This window comes from Gopherus flavomarginatus, chromosome 14 (assembly GCF_025201925.1).
Source record: "Gopherus flavomarginatus isolate rGopFla2 chromosome 14, rGopFla2.mat.asm, whole genome shotgun sequence".
Classification (NCBI taxonomy): domain Eukaryota; kingdom Metazoa; phylum Chordata; order Testudines; family Testudinidae; genus Gopherus; species Gopherus flavomarginatus.
The window spans coordinates 9,162,629-9,178,773 of record NC_066630.1 but is presented as its reverse complement, the minus strand read 5'-3'; the positions used below and the strand labels follow the sequence as shown (position 1 = coordinate 9,178,773).

The 16,145-nt window shown below is 43.6% G+C and overlaps 1 protein-coding gene and 1 long non-coding RNA gene across 2 annotated transcripts in view; one reads left to right on the top strand and one right to left on the bottom strand.

Annotated features, from left to right (window-relative positions):
• The window catches only part of MLYCD (malonyl-CoA decarboxylase), a 58,636-nt gene extending 47,701 nt beyond the window's left edge, over positions 1 to 10,935 (bottom strand). Inside the window, exon 1 of the mRNA XM_050923013.1 lies at positions 10,349 to 10,935. Within this exon, the coding sequence (XP_050778970.1) occupies positions 10,349 to 10,927 (579 nt within the window). The 5' untranslated portion in view covers positions 10,928 to 10,935. The remainder of the gene's footprint in view (positions 1 to 10,348) is intronic.
• A 266-nt stretch (positions 10,936 to 11,201) lies between these two features.
• On the top strand, positions 11,202 to 12,944 carry LOC127034314 (uncharacterized). Its single transcript, XR_007769349.1, has 2 exons — positions 11,202 to 11,286; positions 12,108 to 12,944. It is a non-coding gene; the product is annotated as an uncharacterized LOC127034314 (long non-coding RNA).
• Positions 12,945 to 16,145: the final 3,201 nt, after the last annotated feature.

Genomic DNA, 16,145 nt, shown 5'->3' with positions numbered 1-16,145 from the left:
TCCTACCCCCCCCCCCCCAGCAGAAATGCTAGTTTTAGGTGGATTAATTGTGACCAATCACAGGAAGCACCACTATCTAGCTCAGGGGTCGGCAACCTTTGGCACACGGCTCGCCAGAGTACGCATCCTGGCAGGACGGGCTGGTTTGTTTACCTGTTGCGTCCACAGGTTTGGCCAATCGTGGCTCCCACTGGCCGCAGTTCGCCGTCCCAGGCCAATGGGGGCAGAAGGAAGCAGCGGCCAGCACATTCTTCAGCCCATGCCACTTCCCGCTGCCCCCATTGGCCTGGAAGAGCAAACCACAGCCAGCGGGAGCTGTGATCAGCCAAACCTGCGGACGCAGCATGTAAACAAACTGGCCTGGCCCATGTCACGTGCCAAAGGTTGCCGACCTCTGATCTAGTTAGTAGAACAATAACAATTTATGAAGTTTTCTACTTTAAATTCTTATGGTTATATAGATACTCACGCAGAAGAAGAGTTTTTTCTGGAGTATCAGATTCTAATTTCCTATCTTCCATTTAATAAAGCACTTTAATAAAAGACAGCTTGACATGGCTGAACATTTTGCGTCAGAGAAACAGCTGAAATGCTCAAGAGTAAAATAAAATTGGGAATAGGTTAAGGGGAAGGAAGAAAAGGAAAACAAAAGAACTGGCGGAACAGCCAGAGAAAAGGAGATGGACAGCAACTGTCGAAGATGGGGCCAGGGGTGGGGGTGGAGAAATCTAATGATGGTCTTATTTTAAGAACCTCTACTTTCTGGGAGCCATGAATGCCCTTTTTTTTTTCCTTCACATTTTTTGCATACAAAACATTTTGGCCTGTTATCTTTCTCCACTGATTTTAATGTGAGTCTAAGCAATTACATCTGTCTATGCCAGTAAAATAACCAAAAAAAAAATTAAATCAAACTAAATGTATCCCCATATACAAATGAACAAAGCTAGTTATCTTTAGTTTTGCTAGTTATAGTGAGCTAGTGAATAATGTAAACTATTGACAAATTTATAGCATGTGTAGAGACCATTTTGTTAATTCTAACCTTGTAACTTCAATCATTCTTTATATAACGTATCAGCTTTTATTCTGACTGACAAAATGTATATGATTCTTAAAAGAGAAACTTCTCAAGATCAACAAGGAGACTAAAGACTTTTCAAATAAATGTGAGGACTTTTTTTCTGAGATCTTTTTCCTGCTAAAAGATTCACTTAGTGTAAGTTATGGACTTCATATTTCACTTCTATAACTCAGTCCTTCCAAAAAAAACAGTTCTAAGAGAACACTGAGATAAGTACAATAGATCCTTCATTGTGTTTAGTCTTAAACCTGGTTTTCAGCAATAATTTTTACCAGAAAACAAAATATAGTGAACTTAAAAACCATAACCTGAAAGTTTATCACTTTTCTGTGGACTAGATCAAAAGAAATAGACTTTTACGGCTGCTGTGGCTCAAAATCCCCATAGCAAAATTTTCTACAATGTACATCATATCCCATTACTAGAAGATCTCTGGACTTCAGGATAGAAGATGTAAATCTTTAAATAGGATGTGGCCACATGCAGAGGTTAACAGAAGTCAGCTGCCTAAACCCCATGTAAATCTGGAATTTTTTTTGAGTACAGATAAGTGAAGCAGCAGTATATGAATATAAAATTCAGCAATGGGGTTAGTAGCTTTGTAGCAACAATACACACCAAAGTACACGGTTGAATAAAATAATTTCAAAAAGTTATATTATCGTACATTATAATGAATTTTATCTTCTTCATTTGCCTTCATCTATGTTACAGAAGATTTGCAGATGCAGAATTACTTTCCAAACTGAAATGTTAATTCTTAATCCTAACCGAAATATGAATCTCCTTCAGTGATGTTCTGTGACTATTTTTTTTAATAGTAGTTTATATTACACTGTACTCATATTTAAAAAGCATCAAACTACCGGCTGCCTGAACAGAGCATTTTTTACGATTAAGTACAGTTGAGGATGAATACCAGGTCTATTTAACTTATGTACAACACTCAGATAAAAATAATTCTCCGGTGCACTCTAGCTCACATGAAGATTTTTATAAACAACTATTTCTTGAAGCACTTTCCAAAAGTGTGTGAACATTTCCTATAATATCCTAACTAAAATAAAAGTGGAAATGTTTTTAAAAGGCACACATCAAAGGAAAACACGGTTGGCCAAGGTAATTTATACAAATAATCCAAAATGAAGACAGCTTTTATTACAAAAAGCATGTTTTATCCCTTAAATTACCACGCTAGTAAAACTCTAATTTTGCAATTCCAGACTCTTCTTGCAGCCAATCTACCTAAAGTTATAATTAAATTAGCTTTTCCCAGAAAAACTCCTAGAGCAAAGTTGTTGATAATAATCACAGTAATGGAGTTTGCAAGGTAAATCCCCAAATCTTTGCTTTTTTCCCAGACCTCATTTGCAGACTCAATCAAGTTTGTCACATTTCCTTCACATAAAAAATATGCATATTCAAAAATCTCCCTTCTCACTTCCTCCCACCCACAACTTTAACCTTTACTAACCTATGTTAGACAATGCATAAACTTCTGAGGCTGGCATGATCCAGAGACAAAGCAAATGCAGTAGAGACTGTTCAAGGACCCTAAAACAAAGCAGTCTTTCACCTCCAAAGACTAAGTATTAGGACTCCTTTGCACTCATGGACTTTCAAACTACTTCCTTTTAGTGGCATCTTCCATACACGTGCTGAAACGGAAAGTTGTTTGTTTGGGATTTTTTGAGGCATATATTTTACAATACTACCTAAACCCTGCTACAGATCTATTTTTGTTGCAGAGGAATAAGGGGGAAAAAAATTAATGATGAAAAAGGAATCTGTTGTAAAGTTGTAAGTGCATCATAGTTTGCATTATTTTCATTTATACTCTTCAGCCTGCCTTTAAAAGATAAGCACTGCAGCAACAGAATTTTATGTAATATTTTCTGATGGTTGGCCTTTTTCATTAATTTAAATACAACTTAAATACAAACAAAGGACTTTACTATTCATACTAGTTTTATGAATACCAGGTTTTACTGAAGAGGCCGGAGGGCAGGAGCGTGCACTGCCCCACTTCCCATTACATCTGTCTCATCTTCAATAGAAAAGGAACCCAGTGACATGGAAAGGAAGATGGACAAAAAGGGTATTTCCAGTTCTTCAGCTAGTAAGAACACATATTGGAAGCTTTGAATATAATCAGAACCTTCCAAGGTCCCTCAGTAACAAACAAAACAAAAAAGACACACACAGATGTGAGCAAAAAGAAAACTTAATTTAAGAGTTTAAACTCTCAAAAGTTATGTCTACACTGCAAAGAAAAACCCACCGTACCAAGTCTCAGAGCACTTGTAGTCTCAGCAGGATTAAAAATAGCAGTGTAGATGCTCAGGCTGGAGCTTGGGCTCCGAGACCCTCCCTGCTCTCCGGGTTTCAGAGCCTGGGCTCCAGCCTGAGATCCTAACGTCTACTCTGTTATTTTTAGCCCAGCAGCCCCAAACCATGCAAGCCCAAATCAACTGTCCCGGCTGTGACACCAGATGCTGTAGGTTTTTCTTTGCAGCTTCTTAGACATAATCCTAGGGACCAAGAGTACTAGCTTAACTCAAGCACAATATATGATATTTTGCAAGCCTCCCCACACAGCTCTTATACTCTACATATTCCAAACAAACCCCCCAAACCTCAACTACTCCTGATGAAACCATACCATAGATAACAATAAAAAAAAATCTACACTTGTAAGTTGCACTTTCAGAATAAAGAGATTGCATTATGGTACTTGTATGAGGTGAACTGAAAAATACTATTTCGTTTGTTTATAATTTAATCTTCAGAAAGAGAAAAGTTTGGTATAGGGAAGGTGTGGAGAGGGTTCTGAACAGCAAAAAGGAGAATCCAGCTCAAGAAACAGACTCAACAAGCTTCACTCGTGTGCATTACAGGAGTCTATCAAGAAATTAATGACTTTATGGGGCACAGAAAAAGTTCAGCTTCTGTTAGGAATGTGGGAAGAAGGGGAAACTGGTAGGAAAGAAAAAACAATATATCCTGTCAGCGTTAAACAGCAGCGAAAACATCTCATATAAGCTTCTGTTGCTGGCACCGATTTCCATGATTTTCAGAATGCCTGCTTCATTCAAAACAATCCATTTATTGAGTATTGTGTCAGTACTATTTTCAAAAACAATGTTCTTCAATTGTCCACATGGCTTACTTTTATTTTGACTACACACATGTTTGATGCTTTAAAGTTATCACACCTGCAAGATTTTTAATGGAAGGAAACACGGGGGCATATCTCCTGGAAGAAAAACTCCCAGATTGTAAAACAGATTTCCCTTCTTCCCTCAGAAAACCAAAAAGCATTTTTGTGTACCCACAGGGGAAGAGCTCTATATTTACTACCAACGTAATCTACAGCTGAACATTTGCTGCTAGATATGTCTAAACAGAAGTTCTGCAGCTGGGTCAGAAGTATCTATCATCTTCTATAAGTCTACAGGGAAGACATGTACTGTTTCTTAGCAACTAGTCACTGAAGAGTCTAGTTATTTTCTCTGGGCCGTTAGTCATGATTCCGCTGACTGTTTTACCTTAGAATACTAATCCTGAATACAAATTCCTCTGTATTTGCAGGGTGTTCTTTTCTTTACACTATCCTCTATTCAGTGTATGTACAATGCCTTGTTCAATGTTTATGTTCAGATTCTTTGGTTTTCCTGCACTGAAAATTGGGACTATTCTACTCAGTTTCTTAGATTTTGTTCGTTATAAATAAAATAGTCTTTTGAACTAAAGCTGCCTTGATAAGGCTCATGACAGCTATGTCACTTAGGAAAAAAAATATCACCACTGTGAATTATGGATAAAAAAAAAAGAGGCAGTTCAGTCACATCAGGGCATGGCACCTACCATCATCCATTAACCAACAACAGTATCTAAGAGTGGGATACAGCCAGGCACACAATACCTGGGCAGCGTGTCATTATGGAACTGAATCAAATGAGGTGAACACAGAGGGAGACTTGCCTCTCTGCATCTTAATGATTGATTATCTCAACAGTGAACAAAACCGGTATAATTTATGCAAACACTTCTGTTTAATTCAGTTTTTACCATCAATACGATAAATTGGCATGATTTACAAACTGGACCAACTAAATCTATTAGTTATCCATCACACTGAAGATATAAATACTCAGGTATAACTATAGAATGATACATGTTGCATCCATTTCACCATCTACTACACTAATAATTCAATAGCAATGCACCTGTCGTAGAGAAATGATCACTAAATGGTCTGCCATCCTTCTATTTCAAACAATACCTGCAGATTTTGATGGAGAAATGGTCACATATTTAGTTCTAGTATTGCAGAATCCAGCTACCAGCTCTCTTAAGTTCTGAGAAGACTCTTCTGTGCCATTTTCAATAGTCTAGCACTCCTCCTACAGCTAGGAGGAAGACAATAGGGGGCAGTAGGATTTTTTTTTAATCATCTGCAGGAGTAGGCTCACTGGTTACTGAACCATCCCGGTGTTGTAACCAATACCGGGAATGAAGAATTGCTCTCAAGATACTCAAATGCTGTATATACTTTTAAATTGTATTTAAACTGTGTTCTGCCTGATTGTGAGATGAGTGGAAACATTCTCCTAGGCTTTCTCTTTGAGAACCGGGCATGCTTATTACCTACATTTTTCAAAAAGGATTTTTTGTTTGTTTTTGTTTTTTTGAAGTGATTGGATGGAGCAGTAGCCATCAGGAAGTGGTTACAGTTACATTTTGGACAGTTGCGTATATGGCCCAGACTTCCAGCAGATGCAGTTCTTCCAAGATGCCCTTCCTCCACAACTGCCAATTATTCCAAGACTTCCATAGCTGTGCTCTAAAACATTAGATTGAGACTCTTAACATTGTAGTTAAAGTGAATAGCTTCTGACAGATCCAGGAAAACACTTCCCTAAATTCAGGCAATGAAATCTCTAGTCTAATTACAAACCTAGAATGTTTCGATTCCCACAGAACCATAATTCCACTCATATGAAGAAGAAAAAAAGAGATGCTGAAAATAAGCACGTCACAAATGCTCTTTACATGTTAATTCTTGGAAACAAGTTCAATGTAACTGGATGAAAAAATTAAGTAAATTTACAAAAAAATTACCTTTGAATAGTGTCACTAAGCACTAAATTGAATTCTGTTCTGCACGTCCACAAGATACTCACATCCAGATGTCAAAAATGCACATTGATTTTAGGTTTTGAATTTCTCTTTTCCTTGTTAACTGCATTCTATAATAGAAACAAAAATTCTGAATCTCATTTTTTTAAAAAATAATCTAATATTTTGATAGTTTCAGTACTCAAAGGACAGACTACACAGGGGGTCAAATACAAGGGAAGTTATGTTACAAGTACATTTCATAATACCGAATTCGCTCCACGTGCTTTTACTTCAGAAGATGGCATGTCAGATTGTGCATTTCAGAATGTAGTTCTGTTGTCATACTCCATAACCGATTATAAAAGACAAGAATGCATCTTGTAAACATTTCCAAGAAAAGTTTTTTTTCAAACAAGATTTGTGATCAAAATCAAGTCAAGATAATTTCAGCTTCAAACAGAAATACCATCATAGGCTGAGTTAGGAAACCCCATTGCACAAATCCTCTCTACTGAACTAAAGGAAACAATGCATAATATGACGGCGCCAAAGTCATTTTCCTGAAGAAAGGCTGCCAATAATAACCTAGAAAAAATAGGAAGGATGTGCCCAACCCATTTAAAATGAAGAAAAAAAAAACACATCACATCAAGAGACATCCTCTGGTCTCCTGTTAACTTAATGTGTTTAGCTATATCAGATCACTAATCAGAGAAGTTATCAATCAAGTTTGTGTGTGTGGTGGTGGGGAGGCAGTGCAAAAATAAGAATTACAGTGCTGACACATGAGATAAGATTTCACTAATGAATAGGCTAGCTGTTTGGACATAATGCCCCAACCGGAAAAAAATGGAGCCATAAACTGCTGGAAAAATAGATGCTCTGATAAAGACTGCATAAAATTCACTAGTGCAGTGTTTCCCAAACTTGGGATGCCACTTGTGTAGGGAAAGCCCCTGGCTGGCAGGGCTGGTTTGTTTACCTGCCCCGTCCGCAGGTTCGGTTGATCGCAGCTCCCACTGACTGTGGTTCGCTACTCCAGGCCAATGGGGGCTGCTGGAAGTAGCAGCCAGTATATCCCTCGGCCCACGCCACTTCCAGCAGCTCCCATTGGCCTGGAGCAGCGAACCGTGGCCAGTAGGAGCCGTGATCGGCCAAACCTGCAGACATGGCAGGTAAACAAACCGTTTGGGTCAGTCAGGGGCTTTCCCTAAACAAGCAGTGTCCCAAGTTTGGGAATCACTGCACTAGAGGAAGGAGTTTGCCAATCCTGCAGGGAACAAGAGAAATATGCATCAATAGTTTCATATTGAGCAAACAGGAGTTGCAGAATTGAAAACAAACGCTAGCAGTTACCACACTGCCTTTAAAATAATTATTTCAAAAATTAAAACCTTTAAAAGAATGAACTAAGGGAGCAGTCTGATTAGTTGATGAGGATACACTGACATGTATTCACAAGCAGAGCTCTACGCAGATACAAAATTTATATCTGCAGATGCAGATATTCACGGAAATAAAGTGGATATCCAGGGAGCTGCAGGGCTCTACCAGGAACTGCAGCAGCGAAAGCAGCAACATGTTGGACTGCCACTTGCAAGATCCAGTGCCCAGCCTGGGCAGTTCCTCTGAAGTGGTTGTACCACCAGTGAGCAGGGCTGCGGGGGTGGGCACCAGGCTGACCAGCAGCTGCCCTTGGTAATGCTAGTGCGTGCAAGCAACTCATACACTCCCAGACAGGAGTCTCTTCCATGCAGTGGTCTGCATCTTCTGCAGTTTCGCCACTGTGGTTCCTGCTGGAGCCCTGCAGCTTCTCAGATATCCGCTTTATATCTGTGGATATAAATTTTGTACCTGTGCAGGGTCCTATTCACAAGTGTCAGAAACAAATTAGCCAAAACATTAAAAAGTGGTTGTTTTAAAATTGCAACATTATCCAAACATGCTACAATATGTATATATTTTAGAGTATTTCAAACAGATTCCTCGCAAACATCCCAGGTTTGTACACATGGTCCAGAACCGGATATATTGTCCCGCATTTATTGCTCAAATTCACAAACCTTGTCCAGGTCATGACTTCACTAGTTAAGAGCAGTTACAAAACTGTCAGGTCTGTTCTACGGTGAGGGAGGAAGAGAAGAAATCGATCTAAGATATGCAATTTCAGCTACAAGAATATGAACGCCTCAGGAATGGAGATTGTTTGTAACTCTGAACAAAACATTATGGCTGTTCTATCAAAAGTTTACAACTGAACATTGACTTAATACAGCTTTGAAATTTTACTATGCAGAAGAAAAATGCTGCTTTCCCTTTATTGTTTTAGTAGTTTATGTTTAACACAGTACTGCACTGCATTTTTGGATGGGGGAGAGAGACCAACCGCTACCAGGTTATATACTTCCAGTTCCAAATTAGATGTGTGGTTAATTGGTCAGTTTGTAACTCTGAGGTTCTACTGTAGTAGCTTCTTAGGTTAGGTCTACACTGAGAGCATGCCTCCCAGCCTTGGTAACAGACAAACTCTAACGCCACTTGAGAAAGCATGCTAAAAATAGCAGTATCCATGTTGCTGCCAAGCTGCACCTTGGGCTAGACACCTGAGGTCAGACCCAGGCATTTGGGCCAGCTTGCCACCTCCAAGGCACCTCAGGGTGACATCTTCTCCTAACATCTTGCTTCATTAGCATTACCACATCTCTACGCAGTGTTTTGGAGTGTGCCCTCGAGCTAAGATCAACATACTACGGGTTTGGCTACATTTGCCCTTTATAGCACAATAAAGCCTCCCAGAGCGCTCTACTTTACTCCTCATCCACACTGGCAAGGCATGGAGAACACTCTGACTCCCTGGCTAGAACAGTCTTGGTACTCCACCTCCCCGAGATATTAACAGCTGTTGTGTATTGGGTGAATCGCTGCAGCTCCAGTATAAACGAGTAGTAATGTTATTACATGCTGATTGACCTCAGGAAGCATCCATAATCCTCTTAACTAAAGTGGTCTCTCTTGTCTTTGTTGTGAACTCGGGAGGCGCAAGTGCCCTTTCAGATTTCCGGTTCCAAGACGGGATGCTTATTTGGTCCGAGAAAAAAAAAACAAACAGCTACTGTTTGCCTTTGAGTGAGTGAGATGGAGGTGGGGAGCTCTGTTTGCAGTGCAGGCTGCACTCCACACACACCCCCTTTTGAAAAGCACATTGCAGCCTCTTGAACGCTGGGATAGCTGCCCACAATGCACTGCTCCCAATGCAGCTGCAACTGCTACAAATGTGGCCACGCCACTGCGCTTGCAGCTCTCAGTGTGGACAGACTGGAGCGCTTTCCCTAGTGCGTTCTACAAAGGCTGGTTTAACTTAAAGCGCTCTACAGCTGCAAGTGTAGCCCTACCCTCAGGACAATGGTATTCATGCTAGTACTCTACAAATAGCTCTCTAGACAGCACTCTGAAGTTGTGGCTCCAGATCTGAAGCCCACACCCCTCTCTACGCTTCAGAGAGCGAGCAACAACTACAAATCTCTAGCTATTTTTAGAGCACTAGTGTGAATTCCACTAACCCCAGTGTGTTAACCTGAGCTGGCAGGCTCTCTCCAAAATGCCGTGCAGACATACGCATGTGTCGTACCAATGTAGCTAAAGCACATCCTTGGCATCAGAGTACATTCACCTCACCAGTTATGTCATACCAAGCCAGCTACTCCTGCAAGGTGTGAGAGAATTTGCAGTTTGGACGTGGATGTCCACAAGCGCGTTGCTTCATGCCAATGCCGCCCCTTCCTTCTGGCTCATCTAACTACTAGCAGAGACACAACAGCTCCCATCTGCAGCCTACGCCATGGTCTTCCCTGTGCCATGCCCATGTCACCTCAGCAGTGCAACATTTCCTCCGCAGCGTCCTGGGTTTCCCACCCCTCACACCATCCTCATTATTTGTATTGCAGTGACAGGCCCTTCGACAGTAATGGGGGGCCCGAGGTACATCCTGTTCGCTGGGGCCCACCGCCTCTCATTTCACTGCATTTACACAAACACTGGGGGAGGAGCTGAGGAACTCTGGGCCCCCGTCTCATCAGCCCTGCACCTAGGAACTTCCCCGCGAGCCACTGCCACCCCACCCGTGGGCCCCCCTCCTCTCACCCTGACGTGCGGCCCCTCTGCATGCCGCGCCGCCAGCGCCTCCACCAGGTCACCCCTGAGCTCCATCAGGAAGCGGAGCCCGCCCTCCAGCCGGCCCAAGTGCTGGAAGAGGCCCCGGTAGCGGGGGCAGAGGTAGTAACGGAGCCGGTCCTCGGCCTGGAGCAGGGCGCCCGGCTCCCTCTGCTGCTCCCGGGCCTGCAGCACCTTGGCGCTGAACTCGGCCACCCGTCCGTGGTCCACGCCGAAGTCCTGGGCCAGGCGGGTCAGCAGCTCCGCCCGCGGGGGCCCGGCCTCCAGGGCCCTGTAGGAGCGCATGAACTCCGCGCTGCGGAGCTCGGCCGGCGGCGGCGCCTTCTCCCTCGTCTCGTAGGGGGGCAGCGGGGGCACGGAGCGGCTCAGCAGCTCCTCCATGGCCAGGCTCGGAGCCGCTGGGCCCGAGCACAGGGAGGCGGCGGCGCCTGGCCCTGCTAGGCCCGCGCAGGGTCCCGTCACTATGGAAACGCTGCTAGGCCGCCTCGGCAGGGCCCACGGCCGACGGAGCAGCCGCGGCGCAACCAGAAAAGGGCCCAGCCGGCTCATAGTGGCCAACCCGCACCCGGCCAGGACCCCTCCGGCAGCGGCGCCAGGCTTCTCTCTACACCGAAGCAGTACTAGGCCGCAGCGCTTTCAGGTGGCATCCAAACAAAGAGGTTGATTGGGTGATATTGCAGATTGCTGGGGGCGACAGCCAATCAGAGAGGGAGCGGGTGGGGCATTAGAGTGTGGCCTGTCTGGGTCTGGCGGCCATCTTGAGTGTGGCCTGGAAAGCTAAAGGAGGGTCAGACACAGCTCTTCCTCGCGGGGAGGGAGAGGGGGAAGCAATGGCCGCGTCCCGCCTCTCTTCTCGCCCAGACTTTGCCCTCCGCACCCATTTTCGAGTCTCTTCCCTGCTGCAGCAGGTTGTATCAGCCCCCCCCCCGCTGTGTCCTTCTCCTCAGGTAGCAGGGGCCGCCATCTCGTCCTCCAGCTTCCCCCTCCCCCACACTATCCCTCTCACTCCCTTCTAGGGGGATCCCGTTTTCAAACTGAAAAAACGGGACATATGCAGGAGCCCCACCCCCCTCTGGGCCCCGCCCCTGGCTGCTCCTCTTCCCCGAGGCCCCGCCCCCTGGCCAAGCTAAATGCCAGAGGCAGCTCCTGATAAGAGCTGCCAGGGAGGCCCAATGGCTGTGGGGAGCTTTCCATTGGTCCTGTGCAGGGGGGTGGGGTGCGCCTGTGTTCCTACTCCCTGGGGCATGCGACCCAGGGCAGATGGAGGGTCTGGGGCTTCCCACAGCAGCCTGGGCTTCCTGGCCAGCTCTTACTACTCCCCAGTTCTGGCTTTTGGCGTAGCCAGGGCAGGGCCTTGGGTGGAAGAGGCTGGTCCCACCCCTGAGTCTTGGGCAGGCATGGAGGGGATCCAGGCAGTAGTGCAAATAGGGTGGCACCCTCCACTGTGGAGTACCAGCAAGAGATTTTTAGTGGGTATGGGGTACAGGAAAGTCTTGGGGCTAGCCCCCCTCTCTGGGGTTGGGGCTGTGCTCTGCTTCTTTATAAGGCTTTAACAGCACAACAAAGGCTTTGTTTAAGTTTGTTAGCATATGTATTGTGCTGTTAAGTTGGTCAGGAGTCTTCAAGAGGAGAGAGGTTGGGGGGGATGGAAAGTGTTTAAACAGTGTTTTTTATTGTTTCTCCCCATTGGTCTGAATTATCCATGACATCCATCATGCAACACATCGAGTCCAAATCATTAGAGGAATGCCTCTGCTTGCACTGACCAGAGGATGTTTGGATTATGTCAGCCCAGTTCTGCAGTCTTACAGGAATCAAGTGTTGTCCCCAGTGTATACAGAATTCTTCTTTGCAGCCAACCTAGTCTAACATGCATTTTGTTAACTGAAGCAGCAAAACAAAGAAAACAAATGTCTCATTTTCCAGCTTTGTGGGTGAGAGAGCTATAAGTGAAGATGATAATACTGGACATTGACGGCCTTAAACCAGCTGCCTCAGAAATCTGCAAAGAACTTTGCTGAAAATATGTTCCTCATCTTAGCAACAGAGCTAGGACTTATCACACATCTGCCCACCTTTATTTGAATGAAGTTCCTGATCTGACAGCTCAGGCATTGGCAGTTTCATCCATAACAATTTCAGTTTACAAATTTGGAGCCTAATCCTGTAAACCCTTAATCATTTGATCAATCCTATTGAAGACAATGGGACTATTTGCATGACTATGGACCACTTTTGTGGTAAGAGTTTAAGGAGTCTGTTCTGTTCCTATAAAGGAAGTTGAATGTCCCATTGAAATCAATGTTTGAGTACAATACCATAATGCAGTTTAGGATACAGTTCTGCTTAAAATTTGTCTTTTAATAAGTCATACATATGCTGAAATGGCTCCTCACCCAACTCCCATATTCTGTATAAACAGACTGAAATACTACATATCTGGAGGGAAAGTGTGTAGTTAAGCATGTTGATGTTTGTATATACAAATACTCATTTCATCACTGTACTGGAAAACATAGCTGAACTTAATTTTCTATGGAATTTGAAGAAAGTTCAACAGCCCCAATTGTTTTCTGTGTTAATCAATCAGTGTGTACCTGAAATAATTACATGCCTTATAAGAGAAAAGAATCAGTCCACACTTGCTGAAAAGAAATTTCCTTCCAACTGGTGTTCAGAAGAGTGCTACAAGACGTACATAACCTCATGAGCAGAGGGTAGAGAGGATACCCTCCCACATTATGACAAAAAAAAAATAATAATCTCAAAGAGGCAGAGGTTCACAGATTTGCAAACCTAAAAACCTATACTATGCTTTAAACCACCTCAGCACATACCAGATTTATGAACATTAAAAAGTTAACTGCAAACGAACACTGAAGCCCATTAACCTGAATGTGTGCCAGCCAATATGCCCTCACTGACTAAAGGTGCAGTCACACCTGAACACCTAAAAATTAACCTTGCCCTTTTAGAGTCATGTCACTGGCTCCATCTCTGTTGTTACATAACATAACAAAACTCCATTGGGGCATGGTGCTGGCACATAGGGTCTCAGGTACATGGTGTGATTTTTCAGAATCTCTTTTGGGAATAGACATGTAGGTGAAATAGCTGAAACTTATGATTAGACTATTTTTATGCATGTATATTTCATCTTGGTATCTGAAGTTATGAATATTAGCAATGTTTACTACACGTTTGCTTGCTCATGTGGAAATGCCCACAAAGTATTTAGCCAGCACATGAAGGGACAAGTCAAGCTGAATGGCCCATTAAGGAATGCTTAGCTCACAATGGACCCTGAAAAACGCCTGTCTACACTTAATGGACTTTTTGTGAATGTTCTAACTAGAATATGGGTGGGAGTGATGGACATTAACTTGCCCATGTGACTCCAAACACTATCTTCACAGTGAGAATAGATTCCCCTTTACTTGACATTTGGCAAAAGCTAAAAGGCCCTGGCCTTGAAACATCATTTTGCCTTTTTCCTGCTCAAGCCTCTTTCTTGCTCTAGCCTCTGGACTATGAACATATACTAATGAGAGTATTCTAACCAAGGGAGTGAGGACTTTAAGGTAAGCTGGAGCCTTCATATTTCCTTGATCCTTTGCAGATGGACTTATGAGTTGGATATGGTACAGAGACTGTTCTAGCCTCATTGATTGCTGATTTCTCCCTTGCAATGGACAAAGTTCAGATGTCTAATGACTTTCTCACATGAGTCAGCAGCCTTTGATACCTGTGGTATAAGCAACATAGCCCTTGCTTAAGTGTTTTTTTTTCTTTCCTCCAAATGTCAAAGCCTGTTCCCATTGAACTCAATAGCAAAACTCCTTTTAATTTCAATGGGAACAGGATTTGGCCCCAAGAGATCAGAGAATGTGATTTTGATCAATTGCTTCTCTCTCCAGAAACAGTTCTCATGCACATTCTGCCAGGCTGATTTTGAGTGCCCCTCCTGTATGTCATACTGAAGAAAATAGCAAAACAATTTGGGCTGTAGTTCTATCAAGGTGTGTGTGGCACACACAGTTCCATGCCTCTTTTCCATCAAACCCAGATGGAGCGGCATCTTTGCTTTCCTAGTGCCTTGCAGAGAGCAATATTTAGATAAAGGCTAGCTGGCAGAAGCTTAGTTTGGACATAAAGGAGACACTGATAATGTACTACGGGAAAGCGGGGTTATTGTCCTTCCTATCCTTTCATTTAAGAAGTTTTTAATTTGTGGTGCTGCTGGATCCTCAATGACACCTGGAACTACAGGTGGCACCAGGGACCCAAAGCATCATTTTACAACTGCATCTGTTGAAATTTTAGACAGTCAAAAGGGTGTCGGAGGGGACAGAGGGAGTGTGGGGGTCCGGGGCTGGGAGGAGTCACATGGAGGGTCACTTGGGGAGAACATGTGTCCCCCCTTGTGTCTCTCCCATGAGTGTAGTACTGGCAAGAAATGATTTCTACTTGTTCCACTGAATCCTGCTGTCCCAGAGTCATTCAGCCTGGGACTTGAGAAATGTACATTTTGAGACTGTCCCACCCAATTAGGGATGGATAGTCACCCTATTCCATTCCCTGCCACCAGACAACTCATGCCGCATGCCCCCGCCTAGCTACACTTCATACTGTCATCCATAGCCCCTATCCCATTCCCTGAGTTACCTTTTGTTCTAGTCCTTTACTGCTTAGGCAAGAACCTCAGGGTGTATCTACACTACAAACGCTGCACAGCAGTGGTGCTGCCGCACCACCCCTGTAGTGCTGTGGTGTAGGCATTTGGAAGGAGTCTTTCCTTCGCTGTAGTAAATCTACTCCCTCGAGAGACTGTAGCTAGGCTGACAGCCATCTGTGTCTGCATTGGTGTTTAAATCAGGTTAAGTATATCTCACGGATGTAAATGTTTCACACCTCTGAGTGACATAGCTACCTTGGCCAAGTCTGAGACAAGAAATGGGCCATACTGTACAAGTCAACAAACTTGGGTTCCGTCAGACCAGAGGGAGAACTGAATACTATTAGACAAGGTCTCGCCATCAAGAATAGCCTACCTCCACCACCCCTTACATTGGAATCTGAGGACTGTAGGTGTTTCAGCAGTATGTGAGCACAGAGGCCATCTCACCATTAGCTAGATCCCAAGCCATATATATTGATTTCATCAGGTATGAGAGGCCTGCTTCACAGATCCAGCTGCAGAATCACGTTCTAAGAGCACAATCTTGTAAATTCTGCATTTGTGGCACCTCCATTGAAATTGAAATACCCTATAACACAAACTGTGTCCCTGAACCTGCAAACTCTTACAACTGGTGCATAATGCTGCTCATTTGTAATGAGTTCTGTAGGGCTACTTGTGAGCAAAGTTAAGCACGTGCTTGTTGCTTGCAGTGTCTATGGGCCCAATTTTAATTCTGTATAAATTGTCCATTAATATAACTGGGAGCAGAATTGGGCCCCATAGATCTGATCCTGAGAGGCACTGAGTGTCCTTGACTCCCATGTACTTCACTGGAAGTCGAGGATGCTTGTCCTCATGCAAGATCAAGCCATCTATACTAGTGAAAAGCACTACACAAGAGCAAACTATTGTCACTTATATTATGAAATGTAATTAAATGTTTCTAAAATGACACTCTAGGGTCACACAGGAAGAACAGAAAACAAGATTGTCAAAGCAGTCTCACACGTGTGCAGGATGGGTCATAGACTCAGATAATTGAAGGGGGAAAAGGCAGCAAGACTCAGGAGCATTAAAATATAGGAA